The sequence below is a fragment of the Pimephales promelas genome, chromosome 19 (genome assembly GCF_988280905.1).
Source record: "Pimephales promelas chromosome 19, fPimPro1.hap1.1, whole genome shotgun sequence".
Lineage (NCBI taxonomy): Eukaryota > Metazoa > Chordata > Actinopteri > Cypriniformes > Leuciscidae > Pimephales > Pimephales promelas.
The window spans coordinates 19,445,343-19,458,759 of record NC_142787.1 but is presented as its reverse complement, the minus strand read 5'-3'; the positions used below and the strand labels follow the sequence as shown (position 1 = coordinate 19,458,759).

At 35.7% G+C, this 13,417-nt stretch overlaps 1 protein-coding gene and 1 long non-coding RNA gene across 3 annotated transcripts in view; both read left to right on the top strand.

Moving 5' to 3' along the window:
- The first annotated feature begins 1,780 nt into the window (after positions 1–1,780).
- Positions 1,781–13,417, top strand: part of mmp17a (matrix metallopeptidase 17a) — an 81,443-nt gene continuing 69,806 nt past the window's right edge. For both annotated transcript variants that reach the window (XM_039687901.2, XM_039687900.2), the window contains exon 1: positions 1,781–2,324. In XM_039687901.2, coding sequence (XP_039543835.2) covers positions 2,184–2,324 — 141 coding nt within the window. In that variant the 5' untranslated portion in view covers positions 1,781–2,183. The remainder of the gene's footprint in view (positions 2,325–13,417) is intronic.
- LOC120486687 (uncharacterized) lies at positions 5,173–7,026 on the top strand. The gene is made up of 4 exons (XR_016147791.1): positions 5,173–5,417; positions 5,580–5,648; positions 5,897–6,002; positions 6,257–7,026. It is a non-coding gene; the product is annotated as an uncharacterized LOC120486687 (long non-coding RNA).

The following is a 13,417-nucleotide window of genomic DNA, read 5'->3' as shown; positions in this document are numbered from 1 at the left end:
CTTAAAGCCATATCCCTGTAATGTGCAGGCTCGTGATTAAGTGATAAGAGCTCTTAGGGTCTGTCAGGTGTGCCATTCCCTATGATGCATGTTTTACCCTCAGCTCCCTTTAGATTATTCACTCATGTAAAGATTTTTGGGCAGCACTGTTCTTTGTACGCTACAAAAAGTTTTGAACTTTAAACACACACATATTGGAATATTTAGAGATGGGAAAAAACAGTTTAAGAACTGAAAAGGATTAAAAGGTCACACTTACCTTACTGACTTCTTACCAGGGTAGTTTTTTAACATGTTTCATGGGGCATTGCTATGTGGTTGCTATTGCTTATTTGGCCCTTAAAGGGTGAGTTTGGTATTGGTATTAAAGGGTGAGTTTGGTATTAAGATCGTTTCTGATGAAATAGAACTGTTAAGATTGAAATTTGGACAAATGCTGCTGCAATCATTCATAAAACGCATTCAACTTTAGTTTATGAAGACGTGAAACTCACCGAGTGGTCTGGGGTGTTCACTGATTGACTTGACTGTATTGACTTGACTTGGTACAAAAACTACGATAAAACCTGTTGGAAAGCATCTTTTGCAGCGATTTTTGTGTGAGTATATCAGTGAACACCCCAGACCACTCGGTGAGTCTTCACGTCTTTGTTGAGGTTCACGTCTTAACCGTTCTATTTCATCAGAAACTATCTTAAAACAGGGGTTTAAGTGTAAAATACTGAACTAACCATTTAAGTATTATTTACAGTGGGGACATAGACACAGCTATGTTGTTTATAAAACAGCTTGCGGTAGGGATGTCTAAAGTTCAAGCACTTTGAGGGTGTCAATGGACAGTTTACTTTACTTTTATATGTTTACTCTCACCCTCATGTTGTTCCAAGCCTATGACTTTTTTTTTTCTTTTTCTGTGGAACACAAGAGAAGATATTTTTGGTAACTAAACTGTTTTGGTTGCCTTTTTTTTTTTTTTTTTTTTTTTTTTTTTGTATGGACACAAATCTGAAGATGAACAAAGGACTTAACGGTTTTGAACGACATGAGGGTGGAGTAATTACTAACAGAATTTTCAATTTTGGGTGAACTAACCTTTTAAATGTTTTGAAGTACGAATTCTAATCTTTGGATTCAACTTGTATCTATCCTCAACTAACATCATGAAAGTTGATTACATTCTTTTCTCATGACAGCAGGCTAAAAGGCTCTTGTAGAATTGTAATTCTCTTTTTCTCTCTCTCTCACACACGCACACAATCTCTCGAAATATATATATATATATATATATATATATATATATATATATATATATATATATATACTTAATCTGGATCTGTTGTGCAAGTGAAATTTTGGTTTCATCAGAAAAATAGTTATTGTAGGACATCTGACTTCCAAACTGACTGCAGATGTTAAATTAAATTATCAAATTAAATCGGTCACATGTTAATTTGCATCCTAAAGCATTGAAATGGCATGCTATTGTCACGCATAACTTAATGAAGCTTTCGCATTGGTGACGTCAAATAACGTCTGTGAACCTCTCTCTCTCTCTCTCTCTCTCTCTCTCTCTCTCTCTCTCTCTCTATTTTAAAGTAAAGTGAGTTTTTGTTGTTGACGTTTTATTATAATTTATTTAAAATTAAACTAGTGAAGTAACAAAAATAAAAAAAGCCAAGTTCTCAGTACGACAGTACCCCCGCATCCCCCCCCCCCACCCCCCCCCACCCCCTTGTAGTAGCTATACAAGTTGTCCTCGCGCTTACCGCGCATCAGTCCGCTGCGTTCAGCGCCGAGAGACCCGAGAGCGCGGCACTTCTTCTCTGACAAAACACGCACAGATCTCAAAGGGCTTCGGATTAGGACTGAAAGGAGGCATTTGACTTCTGGTCTTTTGGGAGTGAATGCTTACTCGGCTCCTCTTTCAGGCAGCTTTGGTAAATCGTGATGACCAATGTGAATGACATTTTCGATTTGGAGAGATCTCTGAGGAAATGAACTGTCCTGTAGCTACTCTGTTGTATGTGATATGTGTTTCACGTGTTTGCGCACCACAGTGAGGTAGTTTAACTGACACGCGTTCCCACGGACCGTTAAATGCACGGGATCTGGATTTGGGAGATCTGTACGGTGGATGCTGCGGAAAGAAAGACCGTTCTGTGATTACCGGGAGCGGGGACAACATGAAGTGTCTGAGAAAGTGGAATTCCGCCCGGACAATTTGGATTATTTACCCAGAGATGATTTTTTTCCCAGTTCTTTGGTTTTTATCTCAAACTCGGGCGGCCCCGTCTATAACAGCCGAGCAGATGGATATGGGGGTGGTAGGTGCTCTGTCTTCCGACTAACGTTAATAATTCGTAAAGGCGTGAAAGAAAAACCTGTAGGTATTGATAATTACACGTAGCCTATTAGACATGTCTATGAAACCGAAAATGAATTCGCACTTTAGGCTACACTCCCACACGTCTGAATGGACACACATATTGGATTTTACTTCATTAATGTCTTCACAGAAGTCAACCCAGCTAACAGGGAACGTTCTTAGAACTTTGGCTAACATTCCCTAGAGGTTTGGTTAATGTTTTAAATAAAACATTTGAATGCAATGTTTTAAGAATGTTTTAAGGATGTTTTCTCATTTCAAATAATGTTCCTATAAGGTTAAATGTAAACTAAGATATAACATTTTCACTGTAACATTTTGAGGATGTTTTGGGAATGTTGCTGAGATAACAGATTAAACAATGTTCTCAATAAAACATTAGCACAATATCTCATAATAACAGAGGAGGAACATTATCAAATCAACGTTCGCAAAATGTTTTGAGGATATTATTTAGTCCTGAGATGATGGAATGTTTTTATAAAACGTTCTTGTAATGTGACTTGTTAACAAAACTAGAACATTGTCACTGTAACATGTTGAGGATGTTTTGGGAATGTTGTTGAGATGACAGATATTACAATGTTCTCAATAAAACATTGGTACAATGTCCCATAAAAACAAAGGAGGAACATTATCAAATCAACGCTCGCAAAATGTTATGAGGATATCATTGAGGCCTGAGATGACTGAATGTTTTTTATAAAACATTCTTGTAATGCGACATGTTAAAAAAACTAGAACGTTTTAAATTTAACATTTTGAGGATGTTAATGAGGTACAGGTTTGTAGAATGATCTCTTATAAAACATTGAAACAATGTTCCATAATAACAGAGGAGGAACATTATCAGGTTAACGTTCGCAAAATGTTTTGAGGATATTATTTAGTCCTGAGATGATGGAATGTTTTTTATAAAATGTTCTTGTAATGTGACATGTTAACAAAACTAGAACATTTTTACTGTAACATGTTGAGGATGTTTTCGGAATGTTGTTGAGATGACAGATATTACAATGTTCTCAATAAAACATTGGTACAATGTCCCATAAAAACATAGGAATAACATTATCAAATCAACTTTCGCAAAATGTTATGAGGATATCATTGAGGCCTGAGATGATGGAATGTTTTTTATAAAACGTTCTTGTAATGTGACGTGTTTAACAAAACTAGAACATTTTAAATTTAACATTTTGAGGATGTTGATGAGGTAAAGGTTTGTAGAATGATCTTTTATAAAACATTGAAACAATGTCCCATAATAATAGAGGAGGAACATAATCAAATTAACGTTCGCAAAATGTTTTGAGGATATTATTTAGTCCTGAGATGACGGAATGTTTTTTATAAAATGTTCTTGTAATGTGACGTGTTAACAAAACTAGAAAATTTTCACTGTAACATGTTGAGGATGTTTTGGGAATGTTGTTGAGATAACAGACATTACAATGTTCTCAATAAAACATTGGTACAATGTCCCATAAAAACATAGGAATAACATTATCAAATCAACTTTCGCAAAATGTTATGAGGATATCATTGAGGCCTGAGTTGATGGAATGTTTTTTATAAAACGTTCTTGTAATGTGACGTGTTTAACAAAACTAGAACGTTTTAAATGTAACATTTTAAGGATGTTGAGGTAAAGGTTTGTAGAATGATCTTTTATAAAACATTGAAACAATGTCCCATAAAAACATAGGAATAACATGATCAAATCAACGTTCGTAAAATGTTTTGAGGATATTATTTAGTCCTGAGATGATGGAATGTTTTTATAAAATGTTCTTGTAATGTGACATGTTAACAAAACTAGAACATTTTCACTGTAACATGTTGAGGATGTTTTCGGAATGTTGTTGAGATGACAGATATTACAATGTTCTCAATAAAACATTGGTACAATGTCCCATAAAAACGGAGGAGGAACATTATCAAATCAACGTTCGCAAAATGTTATGAGGATATCATTGAGGCCTGAGTTGATGGAATGTTTTTTTAATAAAATGTTTGTAATGTGACGTGTTTAAACATTAACACTGTAACATGTTAAGGATGTTTTGGGAATGTTGTTAAGATAACAGATATTACAACGTTCTCAATAAAACACTGAAACAATGTTCCATAATAACAGAGGAGGAACATTATCAAATCAACGTTCGAAAAATGTTTTGAGGATATCATTGAGGCCTGAGATGATGGAATGTTTTTATAAAACATTCTTGTAATGTGACGTGTTAACAAAACTAGAATGTTTTAAATGTAACATTTTGAGGATGTTGATGAGGTAAAAGTTTATAGAATGATCTTTCATAAAATATTGAATGTAGGCCTACCATAATAACAGAGGAAGAACATAATCAAATTAACGTTCGCAAAATGTTTTGAGGATATTATTTAGTCCTGAGATGATAAAATGTTTTTAATAAAACATTCCTTTAAAGACTTTTTAACAAACATTTTGCATGATACATTTTGAGGATTTTTTGTCGAAATGTTGTTATCTTTTATAAATCATTGGCACAATAACAAAGGAGGAACATTATCAAAGCAACATTCATCAAATGTTTTGTGGACATTTACCTGAGATGACAAAATCTCATAATATATGTTAACAAAAGCTCATAAAATTGTAAGGATATTTTAAGGAAGCTGTTTAGGTAACAGATTTTAGAATTATTTTAACCTATAGAATAATGGCATAATTTTCCATAATGAAAGAGGAACATTGTCAAAACAGCATACGTAAAGTGTTTTGAGGATATATTAGGCTACTCTGAAATGAACTGTTGCAACAAATGCGTTTACAAGAGATGAGAAGCTGATTGGAGGTCGCTGTAGATCGACGTTTAAAACCACCAATCACAGCGCGATGTTCCCATGACGTAAGAACATTTGAACTCGACAAACAGCGCAAATAAAGCAACGTTTCTGTTGAAGAAATCGGCGCAGAATGTCCGTTGTCTAAATTGGCGACACATTGGCCCAAAACAACAGAACTCCTGGTCAACGGAACTCTTTCACAACTGTAAGTTTTTGTGTGTATTTTTTCAGTTTACATAGCTTTCTCTTATCCTTGATGTCTTTCAGTATTAGACCTAACTTTCTACTTTCTTAGAATTATATGACAGTCGCAATAAATCTGAGTGTATGCTACTTTTGAATAACAGCTAGATTTGTTTTAATGCAGACTCCAAACGGACTGTTTCAAGATGATTAACTTACCGATGACACAATAAAGTCTCCATTTACAACCAAGGTAGCCTACTATAATGCCGGTATTATGTTCTATGCATACGAATACTGTATTTTTACTTAAAAGTGATCTTAATGTCTTTTGAAAGTAAAAGTTAATAATAATTCAGTAATTCATATAACGTTAGAGGTTAACGTTAATGAATTGGAAAGAGCGTTTCTCAAGGCTTCAGGTGTATATAACATTCTTCTTTCAGATGAATACTATCTGAGTTATATTTAAAAAAATGTCCTGACTCTTCTGACTTTTAGAATGGCAGTGAATGGCCGTCTATCAAGGCGCATCCATCCATGATAAAAGTAATCCACCACATGACTCTGGCGGGGTTATAAAGCCCTTTTAAAGCGAAGCATTTGTGTAAGAAAAATATCCATTTTTAAAACTTTATTGTATTAAGATATTGGATACATGGATTAAGTATGTTTTAAATTACAGAAACAAAAAAGATACTCATAATTTATCATATTTATACTTTCAATAAATTAGTCTTTACATAATTTCTGACTGCTAATTAGGCTGGCTAATTTTGAAAGTTTTCAATGTCAATATTCCTTGTGATCTTAATGTGTGTATTCTTTATGTTTACACTTTTGCATGATCTTCTTTTTTAGGCTATGAGGAAAAACTCTACCGTGCACACAGAGAACAGAGCTCAACTGGGGGAGCAGCTGGACAACTAGAAGAGAGAACAGTAGAACACTATTATTAGATTCCTGGATTATTTTTCTGCAAGAACCAAAACAAGCAATGACTGATGATGAGTGCTCTCCGCAGTCTCTGCGGTGAGATGAACACCGCAGTCAAGACGCATGAGTGACTTTACTGAGTTCTTCATGTAATGTTGGGCATTTACTGTACGCAGAACTTCTAATAATTTATGTGGATGCCATTTAAACCTGTTAGATTTTGATGTTTTAGTTTTGAGATTAATAAAATGTTATGCTTTAACAATGTTATAGCTAATCATTTTTGAGGGGTTTTAAGAGAACATTTTGGGAACAAAAATAAACTTCCGCTAAAAACTTTATAAGAAAGTTAGGGGATAATGTTTTAAAAATGTTATGATTAAACCTTTATAGAAGGTCATCACAAAACATTTTCAGAGTGTTCTTAGCGAATGTTATGCCATCTTTTAAGAGAACATTCTGGGAACAAAAAGAAAACTACCCGCTGAAAATGATATAAGAACGTCAGGGAATAATTTTCTAACAATGTTAGCATTTAACATATTTAGAATGTTTTTAGAGAATGTTATTAGAACTTTTAAGAGAACATTCTGGGAACAAAAAGAAAACTACCCGCTGAAAATGTTATAAGAACGTCAGGAAATAATGTTCTAACAATGTTAGCATTTAACATATTTAGAATGTTTTTAGAGAATGTTATTAGAACTTTTAAGAGAACATTTTAGAAACCAAAAGAAAACTACCCGCTGAAAATGTTATAAAAACATTAGGGAATAATGTTCTAACAATGTTAGCAATAAACATATTTAAAATGTTTTTAGACAATGTTATTAGAACTTTTAAGAGAACATTCTGGGAACAAAAAGAAAACTACCCGCTGAAAATGTTATAAGAACGTCAGGAAATAATGTTCTAACAATGTTAGCATTTAACATATTTAGAATGTTTTTAGAGAATGTTATTAGAACTTTTAAGAGAACATTTTAGGAACCAAAAGAAAACTACCCGCTGAAAACATTATTAGAACACTGCATGGTAATGTTCTCAGAACATTTTTAGAACAAAAAAATCCTAGCTGGGAAGTTTCACCCGTGCCGATTCAGCAGAACCAAATCGTGCGCGAGAATCTAGAAATAGTTCAGGCACAAAAAATCCTGTCATTTACTCACCATCATTTTGTTCCAGTATGACTAGACCTGTATGACTTCTGTCACACAGAAGAATGACGGCCTTTCCATAGCATTTTTTTCTTTCCATTGCATTATGAATCATTTCATTTTTTGTGCCCCTGAATAAAAGGTCGGCCTGGTTTGGAATAATATGAGGGTGAATAAATTAAGAATGGGCGAACTATCCCTTCCCTTTAAATATCGAGCCGCTCACTTGTAGGTTATTTTTACACTCGTTACTCTATTATTTGAATAATGAGGATTTTAGTTAGACAATATTTTGTGTGTGTGTGTGTGTGTCTTCCGAGCCATTATGTAGGCTACTTTTTTCCTCAAACACACTTTCATGCTGTGGGCGGTCTCAGAAATAACGTTGATGTGTCATTTTCACGCGCACTTTTGTGGGCGCGTGAACTGTGCATACCTGTTCGTTTGAAAGAGAAGTTGACTAAGAAATATTGAAATATTTATTTGGATACGATTTGTTGGGTGGTCATCTAATTTGGCCACTTCTCATTATGTTGAACGATTTATATGTAGGCTACTTTTCCAACCTGCAATTCATTCAAAAATGCACTGACAACTTTTTTTTTTTTTTGATTCTTTTTATATAATTTTTTTTTTTTTTTTTTTGATGATGAAAAACCCTACCGTGTAGGCTACAAAAGAACAACAAAAAAAGTTCTGCGATGGATTATTTTAGTGGTACAGTTTTAATTTTGTGTGCAGAAAGATCTGGGTTCAGATCATGCTTAAATATGAAGTTTTTTTTCTTTCTTATTTTAATAAACCAAGCCAAATTACAACTTTGCTTGACAGATCTGTTTCCTGGGGAAATGCTTTGTGCAAGTTTCGATCAATTCAATAAAAGGTAGTTTGGAGAATGTGCAATTCAGTTTTATGACATAATTTAAACAAGTGCATAGACAGGAACATTATAAATTATTATGTTGAAGTTTCTAAAATTATTTTGGTTCAAAATCCCACGTGGTCTGACTGTATCCCTCCCTGCATGAGGTTGTGATCTGACAATCATATTTGTATTATAATCATACATAATCATATTGCAGTATGTTGCTTGGGTATACATTACTTTTGCAACATATGCTTGTAATTTCATTTAACAAGAGTTGTCTCCAATACTTGCTTGTTAAGTTGTTCTGTTGTGTTGATTTTCTTTTTAAAGGAATTTTCCCAATCAATGTCCCTTTATTTTAAAACGTTTTTGGCATGAACATAAAGTGTTCAAGACGATCCTGCTAAAAGTTTCTAAGAGGTTATTTAGGCAAATCTGACCACAAGTGATCAATACCCTCTTGTAATAGAAACTTTCAGCCTCGTCCAATAAGTTTTTCGTTTAAACTTGCAAATGAATGGCAGTGAGTGTAAAGGCTCTGTAAGAGCCAACTTTTTGAATTACCCTCACAAATCTAATGTGACTGAGCAGTTGGTTCGCCCATATGAAGCTGTTGATGTCTGCCAGCGTGTGAGACTGCATGTCATCAAACCTCTGATCATTAAATGTGACATAGACACTCTGCAAAGCATCTCTGATGGATCACAGCTCTTTGTGACAGCTGCTGATAATAACATGACACTTACAGAAACACTTCTTCTAAATGACATCTCCCACCCCGCCCTTCTTGCAGTGTCCATATGATAAAACCACAACCATAGCAGTGTTGTTATTAACTTTGCACCCCAGACTATTCATGCTTGAATGAAGACTTAAGGAGTCATGTCCAACTCCAGGGAGGCTGGCTATGGCTCTGTGTGCTATTGGGACAGCAACACCTGACAGGCGCAGACAATGCTTTTAGAGATCTGAAAGCCATGGGTGATGGCACAGATGGTGGAGTATTGTTGTGCTGGGGTGGACGGGTGTGAAGGGCGGCGTTGTGATGGAGCAGATGGGCATGTGGCATGATGATTGGTTTTTAAGACTGTTGCTCAGACTGTACAGAATGGTACAAGTGCAAACCCCATGTGACACAGTGGACATCTGTCAGAATCCTTCCCCTTGAACAATGCATCTCTTGGATAAGGTGACCGGGAGGGGACATGTTCAGTTCACTTAGGCAACGATATATTAAGTCGTGGGAATGTGATATGTCGGGACCACATAGTAATACTTCATTATTAACTTTATTAACTAAGATCATTTTGTCGAGGTAACAATATCTTTATTCTGTAACCTTGTGGGCATAGGCATATCAATTTCTGATAATACCAGGATGCTATGGCCATGAGAAATAAATGTCTTTCCCTCAACATGAAGTCGTGGCTCTGAGAAAAATATGCCAGTTTCCCTCAACATACAGGATCTCGAGGTCACGACTTTACATTGCGTGGTCATGACAAAGATGTTTTTACCTCGACAAAATGTGGCCACAACATATTATCACAATCCCATGAGTTGATCACTGTCACTGCACTTGGAACATCAACATAATCACAAAAAAAACTGTATCATGTATATGCAAATGTCCAAGTCACATTTTATCATTTTGCTTGAAGAAATTGTAATCTGCTAGTAGGGTCTTTTAGCATATTTTTGCATGGTAACACTATTTAATCACACTTTATCTGTCAGTTCTCAGCAGTTTCTAGTATCTGGTATTATTTGTATTATAGGTACATTTTCTTTTTACTTATATGGGTTAAACAGTATCAGTAAAGTAATTGTGTTTCAAAGAGTTTTTAGAATTAAACTAAATAATTTTTGTAAATAATTAAAGACACTACAACAAATTATACCATGTATAAATAATTCAACATTCATATCTTATTAATCTTGTATATTTTTCTTCTTTACTGTAATGGGAATTGGATTGTGACATGCTTAATTCTCACATGCTTAAAATAGTGTCACATTGTAAGAACAAAAAAAAAAAAACATTGATTATTCGATGATGAAATGTTCACCTCTTTGTGAGAATCTCCAAAATAGGTCAAATCAGTTAGATTCAATGTGGTGGGCATGAAAAGTGCCCCTTCTTTTTTTTTTACAAGTTTGTGTAACATGCTGCAAAGTTGTCTTTTGTTTTAAAATCCTCTGAGTTGAACCAAAGCCACTTGAAGGCAAGTCTGCAAGGTTAAGGAAAAAAAGAGTATCGCTGTGGCACACTTGGAAAGAGACCAGAGGCCATTTTTAATGGATGTCAATGGAGGACAGGGTGAACGGCTTATTATTTAATGAATTGACAGCCCATCGGCTAATCTTAAACATGTTTGCTCTTAAACATTCGTCTTGGATTGATCTAATTTTAGAGCTTACTCCAAAAAGAAAAAGGTTTTATAAGATAAATGACGGACAATTGTGTGACAGACAGATATGATTCAGTTCATAACACTTCTCATTCATTTCTGTATCCACCAAGAGTGATTGACTTTAAACGAAATTCAATGACGTCAAGGCTGTAATGTGATTGGTTGTCATAGAAAATGTTATTTAAGTTAGTCGTTGTGCTTTTTCCATTGGTGGACGCTCCAATATCTCCCAATAATAAGGTCATCTCTGGTCAAACTACTGGTGTGTAGCCCTCAATCGGGTCATGGGGTCTATACGACCCCAATCGACTTTTACTTAATAAAAAAAAGGTTCCCTTCATCTCAGTGGAATAAGATTTTGTGACTTTCCATACATTATCTATACGCACAGTCGCACACACACAAAAAAATAGGTTGTTCTGAAGGTATGTAAAGAAATGTTTACACTTCTGGTATTCGGGGTCAATATGACCCCACATTGAAATGAATGGGAAATGTGAAAAAAACTAAATATATTTTCTTCAAATGTCAAAAAAAAAAAAAAATCTGGCATAAATCTGAACATTTTTACTCAGAAATGAAGGCCTAGTACTAGAGCATAAATGCAGTGCATCATAAAAAAAATAATATTTCATATGCAAGCTAATGGTGTAGTTGAGGAATTGTGTGGTACTGTATATGGATACAAAAGTACTTTATATCTCCAAAAACATGAATGATGAATAGATGAGAAGTAAACAAAAAAATGATATATTATTTGTATGATTAAAAATTTATATTTTTTGTACAATTACTCAATCAATTGTTGGGGTCGTATAGACCACGGAGCCCAGAAGTGTAAACAGGAAACAAAGACCATTTGAAGGTTAACGAGAGCACCAGCTGGACCCATCAACAGATGCACGCAGCATCCACTGCCTGCCCTCACCAGTGCCATACTCATTATAGTAGACACCACATATTAGCTCATAAGTACTGAGTGGCACATCCTCTACTGAGAGAGCCAGCCACCTCTACTGTCATGAGCCTGTCCATCATTCACAATGTCAATTTGACCAATGCACTCACTCACTGGCTCTCACTTCTAATTAACCAGAAAGACTTAAGAATGAGTGGGGTGGGTCAGCGATTGACATCCAATGCTAGGTGGCTGAGAGCCAACACAGCAGAGTAATCAAGAAAAAGGGATGAGTGAAAGTACTGCCTTTGAGACTAAAAAGGGCAACAGCATTTCGAGAACTGGTAAACATTAAATCAATAGCATTTCTCTTGCTCATGTCTCTCAGGAATAATGTACTGTGGATTGATTTGCAGCTTCAGTAGATCAGGCAATTTTTCTGGATAAAACCTCCCATTAATTGCACCTGTCAGTTGGACTCAGCTCCCTTGTGCATTTCCACAAGGAAAATGTAACTGTTTGGGGCCTTTAGTTTGGTTCATGTCCTACATTTAGCTGTTCTGGATTCTCATGACCTCAAGTCCATTCCAAGGCATATGGAGTTTGGGATTTGGGACGAGGAGTGTATTTCAGGAACGAGTCTGTGGAGAGGTGGCAAAGGTGTTGATGAGAATAGATTTGGCACAGTGAGGCAGAAGAATAAGATGTGTAAAATAAAGCACCTTTTGTTCTGTAGCCATGTTTTTGACCATATATTAGGCTGCCTTATTAGATTTTCTCGCAACCTGGAAGTCCGGGTGCACAATACAGCAGGAAATCTAGTTAAAAGTTTGTGATTCAAGAGTAGCTGCCCAACAACAACAGCACTGATGTATCTTTGTAGCAAGCTATCACACTGTTTTTGATTGTGTCCAGCCCAGAGTAGAGAAAAGCACCAGGGAGGAATAGAAAACGATGGAGGCTCATCACTCTCTTCACACTCCTATATTCTAACCCATTTGAAAGAAGCCATGGATGCTATCTCTAGATATATAGAGTGTCAGATAGACAGACCTTTAAGGCACACAGCATGGCTCATCTCCCCGAGACAAATACCTTGCAGGGCTTGTGCTTCATCCTGACCCTGTAGCCTATCTAAATGACATGAGCAGCGATCTGGATGCAGGGTCAGGCATGGTTAGTGCTCTGTAATGAGATCCATCCCTGGTGGCAAACATTATGTAATTCTAATGGCTTTGGTAAAAGCGTGTATACATTGTCCTTTCTGACTCTGGCATCTGAACAGGGGAACTGCAACCATTTATATTAACTAAGGGAAAAAAATGGTGAGAACCCTGTAGATGTAGTATATAAGAGATACATTTCTGCCTGATATGACTTATGTATATTGAAATTTGTATACTGAAGTGTGCAAGCAACATGTTCAACATGTACACTGGTAAAAAATAGCTCTCTATGGACAGTAATGATGTGTTTTTGATATGGGCCCTCTGAACATTACAGGCCATGGTTGTGATGATACTGAAAGCCTCAATGGATAAACCTCAGGAGGAAACAGCGCCCTGTAATAAGTTAAATGCATGAGGGAATGAAAAGAGTGGGACCATACGCCAGCAGCTAGCTCTCAGTAGTGACGGATCAAACTGTGTGGTGAAGGAAGTAAGGACAAACTAGCTGCACGCAATATTACATGCTTTCCATTGATTTCCACACCGATTGCAGCACCAATCCAAGTCTCTCTAAAGAAAG